We start from the raw sequence: 17543 nt of genomic DNA on the forward strand, positions 1-17543 counted from the left end.
TTCTTTCTTTTTTTTTTTTTAAATTGCTTAATTTTTTATTTATTTATTTTTTAATCCTTCTGCGATCCGGAATGGCAGCACAGCTGAAAGTTTTGTTTGAGCTGTGTCCTTTACTGTATAATAGATGTGAATTTGCATTTCCTTCAGCCTGAGGCTTATTCATTTCACTTTTGGTTTGAAAGGGCCTTTACATTTGCCAAAAAAATAACTTTTTTTTATTAAAAAACAAGCAAGCCCAGACCAGGTGAGAAAAAGTAATGCAAAAGTAACGTAACACATTACTTTCCATAAAAGTAACGTAATTAGTTACTTTTTTTAGGGAGTAACACAATATTGTAACTTTTAAAAGTAACTTAATAATAGAAGCAATCTACTCATCATATCTCTTTTTTGCAGTGTTGACTGGGTGTTACTTTTTGCAAATTTTCAATATTACTGCTTGCACACATTGCTGTCCAGTTAAAATTCTTCATTATATATGAATGAATTAGACAATGGATAACATTTTCTTTATTGAAAACCTTGTCAGCATCTATACAAAACAATCTACATATAAAAACAGCCCTACATGCAAACCTCAGGACTAGTGCAATTGAAATTTAAAATTGAGAACTTACCTAAACAACTATTTATGGAATCCATAATGTAAATCATAAACAATTTTTGGGCCATATATTAAAATAATCTCTAAACTGGCTCTCATTTAAGCACAAAGTGGCCGAGATCAGCATGGACATAGATATCCCCAAAAATGCATCCTAGCATCTGATAGGGGATGTGGCACAAAAATTCTTCCTGTAAAAGCGCTCTCATGTCCATGCTGACCGGGGTCTGCTGTGAATCTGCCATGATGGAAAAAATAAATAAGTTATTACATGTCAAAGCACATGAAATCTATTCATATAAACACTGGGTCTTCATTAACACTTTAATCTTCACTCACTCTCGCCTGGTAGCCCTGTCGATTCATTCTCTCTGTCTCAAGACGAAGCTCCTCCTCCTGCAGCCTAAGCTCCTCCCTCTCTTGTACTTCTTCCCGCTCTTGTCTTTGCTGCTCCTCCCACTGTTCCTTGCGCCTCTGCGCCACCTGTTGGACGAACACATCTATTGAAGACATCTATAATTCGTATACTAGTGTAAGTCTACAGTGTAGTGCTACCATACACACACCTGTGCATTGATCTCCTGCATGCGAGCTGTGCGGGATCCCTCCTGCAGCTCTCTCTCCTGGCGTAGGGTGAGTCTCTCTTGCTCCAGCTGTTGGATGAGCTCTTCTCTCCTCTGCAGAGACTCCTCCCTTGCCAGTCTGTTCTCCTGCATTCGTTCCTCCAACTGCTGTTGACGTCCTGCCAGGACCTGCCAAACATAGTTTAAAATTATGTAACTTCCAACACACAAACTGTCAGCTATTTAACTACAGTTCTACAGTATACATTATCATTATAAAACTGTATAATTCTACTTAAAAATCCAATTTAAAGATCAAGTGAGTCATTTCAGTGCCATTGCAAAAATAATTATTGTATTCAAACATACAGTGGCCTACATAGTTCATAAAGTAAGTTGTGATTTCAAGAAAATGAATAAATAAATTTAAAAAAACCTTCAAAGGGCTAATCTTGCTAGCTGAGGGTTTTAAAGTCATATTTTAATGTATTCATCTGTTTGACGTTGGCAAATTCAGAATGACTCTAGGGAAGATGTTTCTCAAAGTTATTATTTCTATACAACTTTTATATCTCAAAAGATTGAGGATGGTTTAATTCCTCATTATATGGACATATTTTAAAAAATTAAAAACTTCACAAAATGATTCATATAAAGTATGCAAGCAAAGAGCACTGCTGAAGGGAGTTTAATAAAAGAAAACCAAAGTTTGAGCATGTGACTGCTGATTTGTTGGCCGTCAGCCTCAGGCATGATGTGCACTGTCTCACCTCTCGCATCAGTCTTTCTCTGGCTCTCCTCTCTTTCTCCCACTCTGCCTCTCTCTTCTCCCAAACACGCTGAGCTTCCTCCCTGCAGGCGGCAAACAAAAACAGAGTATGAGTTTGACTTCCAGGTACAAACGCATTTTTAAGTTCTTAAAAAACATCCTGACTGTGCTTACCGATATAAAATATCAAACTCTGCCTCCCTCTCCCTCTCCAGCTGGAGCTGCTCCTCTATGACTCTCTTCATCCAGGCGGCGTCAGCGACAGCTCTCTCTTTTCTGGCTTTCTCCAGTCTCTGCTCCTCCACCTCTCCCTCCAGCAGCGCCGCCAGGATCTTGCGGTCTGCCTCCTGGTGGACAGGAAAGTTATTGCAGTTACTCAGTCAGAATATATTGAGTTCTGGGGCTAAAAGAGGTAAAAACTTCAGTTTTCGCTATAACATACCAGTTCCTCCTGCACCTGCTGTGCTCTCCTTTTCAGCTGAGCACGATACTGACGAGTCAGGAAATGCCTTTGGAAACAGAGTACAATGGCTTTAGGCTTCTAATTTAGTATTATTTATATACTATACTCAGGGCCGGCCCAAGCTTTTATGGGGCCCTAAGCAGAATTTTATTTGGGGGCCCCTTGTTAAAATAACTTAAGATAAACAGTATCTTCTTATATAAAAAATAAATGTAATGTACAAAATGGACAATATTAAATTAAATACTTAAATAATGACATAAAATTAACAGTTCAGATGGACCTGTTGGAAGATAACAATAATAAATGTATTAACATTAAAGGATAGTTCACCCAAAAATGAAAATTCTCTCATCATTTACTTGCTCTCAAGTTGTTTTAAACCTGAATTAATTTCTTTCTTCTGATGAACACAAAATAAGATATTTTGAAGAATGTGGGTTGCTGGTCACCAACTCTTTGGTTACCCACATTCTTCAAAATATCTTATTTTGTGTTCAGCAGAAGAAAGAAATTAATTCAGGTTTGGAACAATATGAGAGTGAGTAAATAATGACAGAATTTTCATTTTTTGGTGAACTATCCCTTTAAGGACAAGGACAGCATGTTTACTATTAGGCGGCTGTTACTTTAAGACCTGCACACATCTAACAAAAAGACAAGCATACGATTTTTTTCTCAAATGATTACTTTCACTTTAGACATAACCAACTGTGCTTATGTAAACCTTGTGTGTATTTGACAGTATTAGTGCAATCAGACGCGAAAGATATTCGGGCGCTGTTTGACAGGCTTTTAGTTTGTGCACGCACGCTTCGGGTGTACGAGCTCAGAAAAAGCACGTCAAAATGAAATGAATGAAATGTTTAACCGGCAAGGCTTTGAAGCACATGCAAATAATGAACGTTTGTGATTGCGAATAAGTGCAGAGTCCCGTGAGTGTAACTCTACCACTGCGTTAATGTGATGCAAATGTACGTCGAGTTGTACAGTATTGGGACGGAGGCGCCAGAACTGCAACTCATACAATAAGCGCTGTAAAAATCAAGCTGTCATTTAATTTGCTCTTGGGGGCCCCCTGGAGGCGGCGGGGCCCTAAGCAGCTGCTTAGTTCGCTTATAGAGTACTTCAGGGATGACGTGTTTTTGTAGGCAAAACCCGGAAACGAGTTAGCATTTTAGGACTTCCGGTTCCATCGCCCCAAAGACAATGGGTTTTTTTGAATGGGTTTTTGCTAAATCGTCTGAAATAAGGTCTGTGGTTAACAAAGCCTCTAAATATTTTCACGTTTTGATCTATGACATAAAACACACCAGTAATAACCCGCTTGTGATTTTTTAAACCTTTATTGTGTCTTAAAAACGGCGGTTGCTAACAAATTGCTATAAGGGACTACTTCCTTTGGCGGGGACTTTAGACGTCATCATGGGCTTTCAATCGAGGGAACCCGTGCTCCGCTAACTTCCGGGTTGGCCTACAAAAACACGTCATCCCTGAGGTTTTCTATAGGGAGGGCCGGTGTGGTGCCGAATTCCTACCCATGCCAAATTATTATCCCACTAGTATTGGTAGGTTTAGGATTAGGTGTGGGGGAGGGGTTAGGATTAGGCAATCAGATAGCGACTTCAACGAGGGGGGGTAATAATTTGGCAGGGAGTCGAAATTCGGCACAACACCGGCTCTGACTATACTAGTGCAATAGTCGGGTTTCGGAAATAAAAACTCCATTCATTCAGACCTGCTGTAAGCTACGAGGTTGTTAATCCATGGTATTTGTGTTTAACAGAGGAATTTCTGGTGAAAAACTACAATACCCATGATGCTGTACAGAAAATTACACCAATGAGAGAGTCAAAAAAAGCAATATGTGTGTATATATAGTATATGTATGTATATATAAAATCAACATTTGTAAATAAGTAATTATACATTTCTTCATTGTTTTTCATTTGATTATGCTGTTTGCAATACATAATGGGATTGTAGTTTTTTCCCTCACTAAAGCAGTTAAGTACACAGTCTTGTACCTGTACCTGTCTTTTTGTTGATTGGCTTGGTTTATGGTTTATAATTCTTTAACAAAGACTTTTTAAAAATACTAATAGAAAAAAAAAATGAATGGAAAAAAATAATCCCAGAACCAACGCCTCTTAAAAAGGGGACAGGCATTGTTGCACTCTATTACAGTTTTTATTAATGTTTTGAATTAGCTTTTATTTTTATATATTCAGTTTTGATTTTGATTTTAGTTTTGTGCTTTTGTCATTTTTATTAGTTTTTTATATTTCTGAATAGTTTTGCATATATTTTTGTTTTAGTTTTACTTCAGTTAGCAACCAATGCAACATTTCTAATTTTCATTTAGTTTATTTTTTCATCTAATATTTAGTTACTTATTCATTTTATTTTATTTTATTTGATTTCATATTTATTTCAATTAACAAAAATGTTTATAATAGTTTGATATCTAGTTTATGATAACAACAGATAACAGTTGCAGAAGAAATAAATCTGTCAAATATTTTACCCAAATTCAGTTTTCCTCCTGCTTTCTTCCATCCTCTTCCTCTCATCCTCTAGCTTCTCAAGCTCCCAGCGTTGAGACATCAGAGCTTCCTGTTCCTGCTTAAGACGCTCAGCCTGGAACAAATAAAAGAAATGGAATGTATAAAAACTCACTTACTAAACCTTAAATTCATGGCATCTATCGGCTTTTATTTATTTTATTTATTTAGGAAATGTTTTTATTTAGTTTTTTATTTTAATAAAAACTTAACTAACTAAAAATACATTTCACAGATTAATAAAAGAGTAACACTTTACAATAAGGTCCCATTTTTTAACATGAACTAACAATGAAAAATACTTCCAAAGGCCCATTCACAACAACAACAATAACTATAAAGATAACTATAATGATAACTATATTAGCATCCACACCAACAGACAAAATCGTTCTGTTTATTCTAAGCATGCTGCAGTTTTGTAGTCTGTCACTTTAAATGCTTGAGCTCTTTAAGCAGGATGGATTCTGATTGGCTGTGAATGTTTTTTATCCTTCATCAGCTGGAAACACAAACAAATAATAAAAAAAATAATATAATGAATTTATATGAGTTTATTGTTTTACTTTATGGTCTTTGTTTTATGTCACATGGTCGTTGTTGTTGTGACAGACACAACTTAACAATGCATTTGTTCTACAATAAATCCATACTTCCTGGTCTCGTAGTTTGAGCTCCTCCATCTGTTTGCGGAGGTCTTCAGCTTGCTTCTTTTCCTCCTGTCTTCTCTTCTCCTCTTCTTCCTTCATTCTTTCCAGAGCCTCCCGTCTGGTTCTCTCATACTCATTTTCAAAACGTTGTTTCTCCTCCTGAGATCTCTTATCAGCCTGAGTGTTACAGAACAGAGTTACATTTTAATGCAATAACATTACAGAAACATTGGACATGTTAGACTAAAAAAATAATTTTCTTAGAACCATCTACAAGGACACAACTAATATTATTTGTACACAGATGTCAAGATGGCAATCAAGATGGTTAATGTTACGTGATGCTCAACTGGTCAGCACTCATGCATTTAATACTTCCTGTGAATGTCTTACCTGTTTTTTCTCCTGCTGTTGAAACTGCCACTGGCTCACAACGTGATCTTTGTGCAACTCTGACTCCACCTGTACACACAAACATCTGAGACACTGAGATGTCTGATTAAATAATGCTCCAGAAGTGGCTGCGTGTTTGGAACCAAATCCCAAGCTCAGAGTTACAAATCAGTCATGGAAGAAACACATCACATGGCCTATTAATTTACAGTCATGTCTGGTTCTTGATAAAATAAATAAATAAAATAACTTACAGTAGTGTATATAAATTCGTACTTTAAAAAATGTGTTTCTTTACAAATTGTCACTTTGGAATTACTGTATAAGGTTCTGACATTTTTGTCAAAATTGAGTTATTCACATGTTCTTATTCTGTGACAACTTATTTACATTATGTGATGTTTTTTAGAGTTGTGTACATTTTGGGACTTTTTTAGAACACAAAAAGGTTCTATCTACAAAGGAGTATGGAATGCAAAAACTTTGAAGCTCAATATGTCAAAACCTTATAATTCCAAATTTTTCATATACATTATTACTGATACATGACTGACCTTCCGCAGATCTGTGTTGTTTTGCTTCCAGTGTTCCCTCAGCAGTTCCTGTGCAAGCTGAAAAAAATAAAAATCAACAAATCATATCAGACACTTTTCAGCTGTATAACATAGCATCAGCTTATGACAAAACAATTAGCGTCCATACATTTTTCCTCCTCTCTTCCCTTGCAGACCGGAAAGCATCTGTTTTTTCCACCAGCTGTCTAGTCAGCGTGGCTCTGTCTGGGCGAACATTTCTGAGCTCTGCCTCCAACTGGTCTCTCTCCTCCTGGAGCATCGTCCTCAGACGCTCCCTGCGTTCCTCTAATTTCCGCTGCTTCTCCTCCTTCATGTGCTCCCGCTGAAATGCTGACATACTAAAAGGCCAAGAAAAGAAGTTTGTAACTTTGCAATAGAAACATAAATTGTCTTCATCACTACCGTGGATACAAAAGCCATATTTTATATATATATATATATATATATATATATATATATATATGGAATTTTTCATATTGTTCTACCATTCACTGTATAAGTGAAATCAGCCAATCATAGTAATATGAGAAATATTCAATAACAAATTAAAAGTAATAATAAAATAGTAAAATTAAATTCCAAGCTCTAAGAGGCAGTTTCACAATTAAACCATCCCCATTAAATTATATTGTCTTCTGAATGACCCATATATTTACATGAATAAATTAATAGGTGTTACAAAGTTCTTACTTCTCGTGAGAAAAAAAAAAAAAAGTGAAAGTGAAACACAAAATCATTTTCACATCCCAACATGTAACATTTAACAATTTAAATGAATTATGTTATTGAGTGCTTAAAAACTAAATCTTTATATTTTAGAAAGTTTCTTAAAGCACACTAGTGTGATGAAAAGTGCAACTGTTTTCATATTTTATTGAACACTAACAAAATTATCCAAAAATACTGCTTTTTTCACCAAAAACAAAAAACAAAAGGTGCAAAAAAACTGAGGTTCATAAGAAATACAAAACTTGTCCTAATTGAAAGAAAACAAGTTGACAAAAAGATTAAATCCAATATTCTGTGAAAATAAAGGATAACAATTGATTTATAAGCTGTTTTGAAGGCCGGTCATTTTTGGCTGGGAACACCACAAGTACAAGGTGGAAAAAAAGTCCCAACATTTTTGGGAAATGGTTATATGCTGCGTGAGCAAATTAAGTTCTAGTCTAATGCAATAACATTAACATTTTGGGGAAAAATGGAAATCCTCTCCAAGTTAAAATCACCCGAACACAACATAAGGTTAAGTCAGTTTAGAATAAGTATGCAACATAACAAAATGTGAAAAAATTAAGGGGTACGACTACGAATATTTCTGCAAGGCACTGTAAATGGTATTGTGTTCTACTATATATTTATGTATAATTTTATTGCATGCTTATTATATGTCAGGGGTGGAGAACGTCGGTCCTGGAAAGCCACAGTCCTGCAGAGTTTAGCTCCAACCCTATCAAACACACCTAGACAAGCTAATCAAGGTCTGAAGGGTTACTAGGAAGCTTCAGGCAAGTGAGTTTTTATCAGGGTTGGAGCTGAACTCTGCAGGACTGTGGCTCTCCAGGACCGGAGTTCACCACCCCTGTTATATGTCTTTTTAGTCACACTTGATATTAGGCATACTACTATGTACTTACATTAAAAAATAATTGTTAGGTACAATTTTTGGTGCAATGTACTTATTGTGTTCATGTATTGCAAAACACTTGCTGCTATTGAGGTGGTGGGATACTGGTAAGGTTAGGGACAGGTTTGTTGGTATGGGTTGGTTTAAGGTGTAAGGGAAGGGTCAGTGTAATTACAGAAATTAATTGCATGCACCAGTATAGTACAATATAACAACATGTACATACACAATAAGTGCATTGTATCATTAATTTAAATGTTAGTACATAGTAGTTAAAGACACTTAATATAAAGTGGGACTGTTTTCTTTGCTTCTGCTGTTGTTATTCAAGTCTCTGTATAGTAATTAACGAAATCTTTGCCTTAATGTTTTGATGCTTTGAAAACTTTGGGGGGAAACTCAAAACTGTGGCATAGACTTATCCCAGAACAAACCATGATGTGGGCTGAAGTGTTCTCAATTATAGACTTTACCCATAAAGTCACACAAGCTAAGGAATAATGAAACTAATTCACCATCACTACCTGCGCTGGAAGGACTGCCGTGAGCTCCATTGCGCCTGTTTGCTGCTGCGGACCTCCTGCTCTCTGAAGTACTGAGAGTGCAGCTCCCACTGCTGCCTCCAGCGAGCCTCCTGCTCCCGCTGCCGCACCAGCTGCCTCTCCAGAGTCCGCACGCGACCCGGCCAGTGCGCTGAAAGCGTCGGTAAAGCCATGGATCTGCTGCTCAACCGAGTTTCGTTCTGAAGCTTTATTTCTAACCGAACCTTTATGATAGACCTTGACCTACAATCATTGGAGCACCCAATTTGAATTCACAAAATGCTGTAATTATAAAAACATGCTTATTGCATTTGACATGCGCTAATGCTGTAGTTGACGCTTATTATAATCGCTCGCACTGCAAATAAGTATATTAGGCTCTGCTTGCTAAATCAGTTTGACAATTCACGTTGAAAGCTTTTGGGTTTACCGCACTGAAGCGTGTATCTTTTGGTGCTCTCCTGATTTAAATGAATAATATGAAAACAAAAATGTAATAAAGAGGAAAGCCGTTAACGACAGCGGACGCGTAAACAAATAACCAAAAGGGAAGCGTTCTACTTGGTTACAGCGCTACTTCCTGGTTACCTACGGCGAGTAGCGAGGCACAAACAGGGTTGACAGAGCGAAGCGATTTTGTTATGGGGGTTGTGGTTTTTATATTAGGCCTACTTTAATGTATAGCTGACAAATATGGGAATGTGCTATAAAAGGTTACAGTAACAGATGTGGTAAATCAAAGAATTTCTGTCATTTTAAAACAAGAGTAGCCTATATATATATATATATATATATATATATTGATGAATCGGAAAAATAAGCTTAAAAGTAAAGGCAGACATGCTCACACTTTTTACATGGTCTTTGCAGAACAAGAATGTCAGTGATTAATTACATTATTGTAAAATTGCTATTACATAAATTGTTGACAAAGCCCCAAAATAGCATTGCATAAAATTCAAATAGTCACTTACAATCTTATAAACAATTTAACTCTTCTAGGCTGTTTAATGTAAAATAGCTATTGAATGATACTAAATGTTTGTATCCTTACCATTTTATCATGTCATTGGCCATAAAATGTTTCAAATAGAATCAAAAACTATTACAAGACCTATAGTTCAGGTATGCTGGCCCTTCAATAACATTCATACGTCTGATTTTATTTGATTTTCAGGGGTATTTCAAATGTGATCAAGACCTGCAGTGAAGGTGACAGCAGTGCCTAACACTCTACTTTAGAAGATTAAATATTGATTAAAAATGAGCAGTCAGCTGAGGTGTGAGATAAAGAAGCAAATCTGATGGCAGTATTAATAAGGAGACAATGACATGACTTTCTGGGTCACTGTAGGTTAAGCCTACTGGAGTATGAATTAAACATTGCATGAATGTTTAATGGTGACCAGATAATCGTGTCTAATTGTCGTCAGAAAGACTCCCCGCTTAAACCTCTAATGTCAGTAACAGGGTAAAGAACATTTTAATTATTAACAGTATGAGGCCCCTAAACTTTCAGCAAAGAATTTTGTATTCCCTTTAAATAATCCACAAATAAGCAATTGTGAAATTAAGGGACATATTCACATTACTTTCTTTGAGAAGAAAAACACTTTTCATGATCAGTCGTGTATTAAATCAAGCCAAAATGGAATCTGCCTAAAGCTAAGCCTCAATAAGGGAAGTAACATCTACAGAGAGCTTGTTCTTTTTTTTTTTTTTTTTACTTCTCCAATAATCAGCATTTTTACAGAGACCATACATTATAAATGGGAAGACCAAACTCAGTGTTTTCATGTCATAAGCAAATGCCTATAACTTGCTTATTCCAAATGAATTATTTTGTAATAATATTTTATCTGATAAATCTGTACACTGGTGTGAGTAAAAAGTGTGAGTATATTTGTTATATATCTGCATAATATCAGATTTAGGTGAACTGGACATTGAATAGCTATTACATATTTCCATAACAGAAAAATGATTTTGCTATTTAATGTGCAGTAACATTTTTCATGACTGTACATTGTAAAGTGTGGGCACTGAGGAGAATATATTATAAACTTTAACAGTTTAATAGTAATAGTCTTGGTCCCGCCCCCGTGATACGATTGGTTCCTCCGCAAATTCCCGCCCACTTGTTGAACGTTTCCGCGATGAATCTCCACATATTTGCATAAAGGGGCGGAGCAGGGGCCGTCCAGCTGTGCAGTGCAGCGCTAGTAGAAGATCTGGAATAGTAAACGCTGTATCTGTCTGTCCGGCGGTAGTTCCGGGTTCTGTCTTCATTTCTGCTGTGTTGTCCTCGTCTTATGTTGTAGGCAAAAAAAAGTCACTTTCGCCCACTTTAGGCAATCATGGCTCTTCTAATGGAGCACCAGTTCCGGCAACTTCCAGCTGACAAACAAGTGGAAACCCGGCCGTTTCTCGAGGCGGTGTCTCACCTTCCTCCTTTCTTCGGTAGGTTCTTCCGTCATCTCTCCTAGTTTGAGCTCAGATTTGAGTATGAACTCTGTGCTGTCATGAAACGGCCTGATACAATATTTTCAGATTTTAAAATGTTCAGTTTTCTATGTAACTTGTTCAGTAAGTCAAAAAGTTATTTTAAAGTAGCTATTTCAATGTGCTACGCAAAAATAGCTAACAAAATGTGTAAAGTTTGTTAGTTTCCACAGTCCAACTTTCCTCAGTCATCGCTTCAATGTGGAAACAAAGTAACAAATAAATACATGCATTTTGCCGTAATGTCTTTACAGAATAAGAGTTTTAAAGTGATTCAGTTACATAATTATACACGTGTTGTTACAGAAATCAGTAGTCTGATGTAATCTGATTTTCATGGGAAATTCCAGCTCCTTGATCAGGGGTGAGATTTTCCACTCCTGATCAAGATCTTCAGTGTTCTTCAGAAGTTGTTAGTAAAGCCAGACAAAGCCTAGCTGTCAAGCAGAAGCCATTGTTTGCTATTGAGGACTAATCTTTTTTTGGCTCAAATTTCTTTTCACAAAGACGGCCACAAACCTATTGCATGCATAATTTAATCTGCTGCCCTCGATTTTGGATGTTGAGAAAATTGATTAGCATGGTGTTGAGTTGCCCTACTCTATTCATTGGTGGAACGGAAATTCAGAACATCTTTGTTCAAAGCCTCATTTGGTATTAATATGAAAAATGCATTTGAAATGAATTTGCCACTTGAAACGCCAAGCCTGAAGTGTTCACATTAGAGCTCAATGTGCTCTTCTGTTTTTTTAGCCATCACTAAAAGGGTCATTTTCTTGATGTAATTGTAAGAGGAGCTGGGTATGATGGAGAGAGGATAAACTAAAATTCGACAGCAAAGAATTACAGTGGAGTCCAAAAGTCTGATTTAAAATCTAATTTAAAATTGAAAAATAAACAGTTTTAAGATTTTCAAAAAAATGAAACATGTAAATCTTAAATGGATGTGAAATATTTTCTGCTTTATTTCTAGGACACTAAACTCCAGGTGGAGTCCACAGTTATATTGACTTGTGCACGATATGAATGAATGATACAGGCACTTAACCTCAGTTGGTGGACTTTGTATTGCAGGCAGTGATTGGGGACATATTTATGATCGTGTGATGTCATATTGTGATTGGGGACACTGGTCGTTGTGGATGTCGCTAACTCCCACAGAAAGACAATTAAGCTTCCCTGCTCTTGTTTAGAGTTCACACTTCATCACAAAAAGCATTGTCTGGAGTACAAACAGGAGGGAGGCTGGCATTGTTAGGCGTGAGTGAATGTGTGTTTTTTCCCCTATAATTAGAAGGCATTCATTCACAGAGAAAAAGCTGGATTGTATGCAGTATTTGAGCTTGTTTGGAGTCCTCTGTAACCAGAGATGCTTCTTTTGCTATCAGTACAAAATGCTGATAATGACTCCGGTCTTTCCAATGGGCTATGTTGGTTTGAACCCTACACTGTTGAACATATCACTACTATGATGGGAGATACTACTTAGATGGGACTGTCACTCAGGGCCCTAGCTGGGGTATCTTTGGCAAGTTGTTGCTGTGGACCCCCTCTGAATTCGGTTGAAATCCTCTGTTGAAATCACGTTCCGGGGACCAGGGGAGGCTTATGGGCTTGGGTCCCCCTTGGTTGGGAATTGTCATCACCTTTCGCCCCACTTGAGGAACGCATGCTGTATATCACTTTCTAAGGCTTTTCTAGTTCAGGCATTTTGATTGTATGGGGCTTCGATCTTTGGCCTGTCATACATCTGTTTTTGTGAGTGACCTTTTTTAATTTATCGCCATGGGTCAATATTTTAATATATATTGACCGATATTAGATACATGTATTTAAATGTGCATGTTCATTTCCACTATTTTTACATTTAGTTTACCTTTGTTGTTATTTAACATTCAATAAAAGTTAATCTTTAAAAATTATAATAATTTAATAAATGAAATAAATATTTTTTTTTATACGTTACAATGTTGTGATGTCTAAATTCACTTGTAGCATTTAAAATGATTTATTTTAGTTTTATTTTTAATTTGCAAAATAGTTAAGTGTATACATATAGACACCTTGAACATTTCATTCATTAAAACAGTTTATTCATTTTTTTTTTTTTTTAAAATGGTAATAAAATATGACAAGATCTCAGAGTTAATCTGTGTCAGAAAAATTAATCTTAATTATGTCAGATAACACTTAAGCAAAACATGGTCAGGTCAAAGTGTCTGAATAATTTTTGGTCACAAATTTTTATCAATTTTACTGGTAGTCCACTGTATGAAGCATTTTTGGGTATAATATGTCACAGTTTACTTTATTTTGCTATCCTCACATAAATGAACTATAGTGTCCTGCACCCACTAGTAAAAATATATCAAAAATAAAAAAATGTCTGAATAATTTTTGGTTTGACTGTATATATATATATATATATATATATAGACTTGCAACCTAACTACTATCAAACAAACTATACAGTAACTATACAACCTAACTTCTTTATGCAGTTTTTTTTTTTTTTGCTATTTCTTTGGTATGTGTAGCCCAGCCAAAGAGGTGTAAATTTGAGGGGGCATGCTATGTTTGCAGAATTAGGCAGTGCATGCATGCAAACAACCCACAGTAAATCATAATCAAACATTTCTTTTAAACAAGAACTGTAATACATAAATGGTCAAAGCATATACAGTATTTATTGGTTGCAGTAATGGAAACATCTGTGATTCAGTGTGTTTCCAATTCCACAGGTGTTTATATCAGTCTTGCAATGCATTTGGTCTCAATGTGATAATGGGTGGTACTGAAACTTTAATGAACCGCATGGGTGCTTTCAGAAATCTGTCATGCTCTCTAAGCACGGTTAATTATTCAGTGCTCTTTTTTTAAGGCAGTAATGTCAGAGTTCACTCTGAGTTCTTGGGATCAGAAGTGGCAATACTTTAACGGTGTATCTGACACTTCCCTGTAAAAAGTCTAGTATGTAAAAAGAGGATTATCTCACAGCTCTGTGAAAGAATGTTGCGTTCTCACATGCGTATAACAATTCATGTAGGTTGCATGGCAACCCTTTCAGGGGACATTTCAAATACATGCAAATTGCTTAAGTGTTAATAAAGTTTGTACTGTATCTATGCAAATATTACTCACCTGTTCTCCTTATTTCCTATTAGATTGTCTCGGCTCTGCTGTTTTTTCCCCCATCAAGGCTGATATTGCGGGTAACATCACTGTAAGTTCACTAGGTAACATACACGGTTGATAAGCATTAAACATTATAACTTTCACAACCTGGTCTTCACCCACCCTTCTGCTTTTTCTCACAGAAAATCAAGGCTGTGTATGACAGCAACCCCACCAGGTATAAAACCCTGCAGCATATTTTGGAAGCAGAGAAAGAGATGCATGGATCCGAGTGGCCAAAAGTAGGAGCAACACTTGCCCTCATGTGGCTGAAAAGGCAAGGCTGGGTCTGAAATGCTTGTTTCGTTTTGTGATTTTAGAGACGTGAAAGTGAAAAACGGTTATTGATTTTAAAATTAAAAGTTGCATAATGATAACATGGACTTTTAAACTTCCTATTTCTCCTGTTAAAGTTGGCATGAAACTGAAGCTGCGATAGTTGAACAGAAAAAAATGTAGGGCGGGACTTGATTTTGTCCATGGGGAATTGTTTGGATGGTTGTGATTTGCTATTGCTGCTATCTAACTTGATTGACAGGATGTCCCTCTCTCGCACCATTAAACACGTCATCAGAGAAGAGGAGATGTTGCTGCAAGAGGAAGGGGAAGTTATTTTGATGAAAGATTAAATGAGGGCACATGACTTAAAAAAAAAAAATCATGTGCGCAGAGAAATCATTTATAATAAATACTGCATAAAAAATGGAATTGTCACTTTTATTTCAAGGTGACTTTAAAGGTATAGTAAATCCAGAAATTTAAATTGTCATCATTTACTCGCCCTAATGACGTTTCAAACTACCTTTATGATTTAAGACATTTTTGTTGCTTGACAACGCTTGTCCACATTCAGTTGCATTCTGATAAAATAGAGCACCCAGAACTTTCCTTAAACTTCTCCTTTTGTGGTTTTCATTTTTAGGTGAATTAACCCTTTAAATAACCCTTGTGTTTTTCTGTTAGGGGGCTACGCTTTATCCAGGTTATGCTCCAGAGTCTAGTGGATGGGGATAAGGATGAAAACAACCCTAACCTCATCAGAGTCAATATCACCAAAGCTTATGAGATGGCATTGAAGAAGTATCATGGCTGGTTTGTCCAGAAGCTCTTTAAAGTAAGCTCCTTAAAAAATAATTAAATAAACAAAGGATACATTTGGAAGTTCAAATATTAAACAAAATATTTTATTGTATTAAAAAGTTGTTTTTATGCAAGTAAAAATTGCTTTCCATTTTCCCAAGAGTGAAATGTATAGATATTTCTGTTTTGATGACTGTAAATGCTTGGACAAACCTTTTGAGGTTCCTTTGTCTTCATTCTGTCAGGCAGCACTATATGCCGCTCCATACAGATCGGATTTTCTCAAAGCTCTTTCTAAAGGGCGAGAGGTCAAGGATGAAGAATGCTTAGACAAAGTGCGGCAGTTCCTAGTAAACTTCACAGCTACTATTGATGCCATCTATGAAATGTACACCAAGATGAATGCAGAGCTGGACTACACTGTGTGATCTCTCATTGACAAACGAGCAAACTTCAGATCTCATCTTCCTCCCTCCCAGTGGATGACTGTTGCCTCCCATTAGACATCTCCTCAGTCTCCTCATTGGGCCGTTCCTCTCTCCTACTGGATTCTCTGCAGTATACGGTTCTGTTTTCTCTTGAGGGACAATTAGGGTCCGTGCTGCAGAAGACTCTGATGGTTTCGGAAGGGAGGATGTCTGTTATTGTTTGTTCTGCTCATGTTGAAGGTTTAAACGCTTTGGCTTTTCTTTAGAAAAGTAGTATTCTAAAAAAAAAAAAAGATGTGTTTTATAAGTTTAACTACTTATAATTTCTGTTTGATTCTTAATACACTTCAAGTATGGAATGCTTCTGTACATGTTCCTTTAAGCAAACAACAATGGATGGCAAATGAGGGTTTTAATTATGCTTATTTAATTATACCAAAACAAGAGTCTGCAGACTCTCTAACCAAATATCTGACATTGACTACTCTTTGTTTTTTTGTTTTTTTTTTACCTTGGATTCTGTTTTATGAGAAACAATACTTGAATATGACATAAAATATAAAGAAACGACTTCTTCAGAAGTGACTATGAAGCCACTCTATTGAGTGGTTAAATGTATTCAGTAAATAGTAAAAAATCTATATTAATTTCTTAGATTCTTAAATTCTATGAAATTCTGTTATGATATGGATGACTGAGAATCTTTGTGGACATAATTGGTCTGGTGTTTTATTTATGTAATTTAAGGGATAGGTATATTGTTGGTTTGTTATTTTCAACTTATCATTCCCAAATTATCAAAGCTTAAATGCATTCAGGCTGCTTTTTAGATGTAAATGTTCATTTATTTAAATGATTTGATCTTTATTTCAGTTGCCTTGTGATTCATTTTCTGACATTACAGACTTTTTTTCCGACTTTGGTCAGTAAGCAAACACTCATCAACATTTCAGTTTTGTCCACAGCAGCCACATAGTACATACTAGAGGTGTTATTTTAACCAATGGACTTTTCCTGTTCTTGCTGTTGTCAACTGACTTGACGTCAAAAAAAGCTAATTTATTTGAAAAAAATATTTTTAAATAAATATCTTACTGGCATAGAGGACAGACAAAACTGAAGCAGGACATCATGATGTCCTCATGTGATTGATGCATTCTGGTGCTGTTTTGCTCTTCCACTGTAATTTATTATCTTAAAGTGTCTTACATTGATCATAGTTGTGTTGTCTCTTTAAAATCTCATTAAAACCATGACCTTGCATAAGTTGTTTTGTTGTGTACTTTTGGCTGCACTAAAAAGGGCCTTACTATTTTGTTTTATTTTATTTATTCTAGTATAGCCATACTTTCCCCCCCACATGTAAATTCTTATTAAATCATCATATGTATTCCTTGAAATCCAGATTTGAATTTACAAAACATGTACATAAAAAAAGAGCCACTAATGAATAAATAAAAATCACCTACAGCAGGGCTTTTCAAATTAGGGGCCACAAGGGAGTCTGTGGAAAAGTAGATTTTATGAAAGAGAAATATATTATGACGCTGAATTAAAGTGTTAATTTCAGATATTTATTAAATGTTTAAAACAATATTAAATACATTTA

At 35.9% G+C, this 17543-nt stretch overlaps 2 protein-coding genes across 2 annotated transcripts; one reads left to right on the top strand and one right to left on the bottom strand.

Moving 5' to 3' along the window:
* Positions 1-487: 487 nt before the first annotated feature.
* On the bottom strand, positions 488-9367 carry tchp (trichoplein, keratin filament binding). Its single transcript, XM_051895780.1, has 12 exons — positions 8733-9367; positions 6709-6919; positions 6561-6617; positions 6007-6075; positions 5617-5790; positions 4927-5039; positions 2379-2445; positions 2111-2283; positions 1938-2019; positions 1171-1356; positions 944-1087; positions 488-842 (listed from the first exon to the last, which is right to left on the bottom strand). The coding sequence occupies exons 1-12, from the start codon at positions 8921-8923 to the stop codon at positions 810-812; spliced, it is 1500 nt and encodes a 499-aa protein (XP_051751740.1). The 5' UTR covers positions 8924-9367; the 3' UTR covers positions 488-809.
* Positions 9368-10919: 1552 nt separating this feature from the next.
* On the top strand, positions 10920-17200 carry gltpa (glycolipid transfer protein a). The gene is made up of 5 exons (XM_051895781.1): positions 10920-11210; positions 14417-14475; positions 14570-14703; positions 15390-15540; positions 15752-17200. The coding sequence occupies exons 1-5, from the start codon at positions 11108-11110 to the stop codon at positions 15932-15934; spliced, it is 630 nt and encodes a 209-aa protein (XP_051751741.1). The 5' UTR covers positions 10920-11107; the 3' UTR covers positions 15935-17200.
* The last annotated feature ends 343 nt before the right edge of the window (positions 17201-17543 follow it).

The sequence above is a fragment of the Ctenopharyngodon idella genome, chromosome 5, assembly GCF_019924925.1.
Source record: "Ctenopharyngodon idella isolate HZGC_01 chromosome 5, HZGC01, whole genome shotgun sequence".
Lineage (NCBI taxonomy): Eukaryota > Metazoa > Chordata > Actinopteri > Cypriniformes > Xenocyprididae > Ctenopharyngodon > Ctenopharyngodon idella.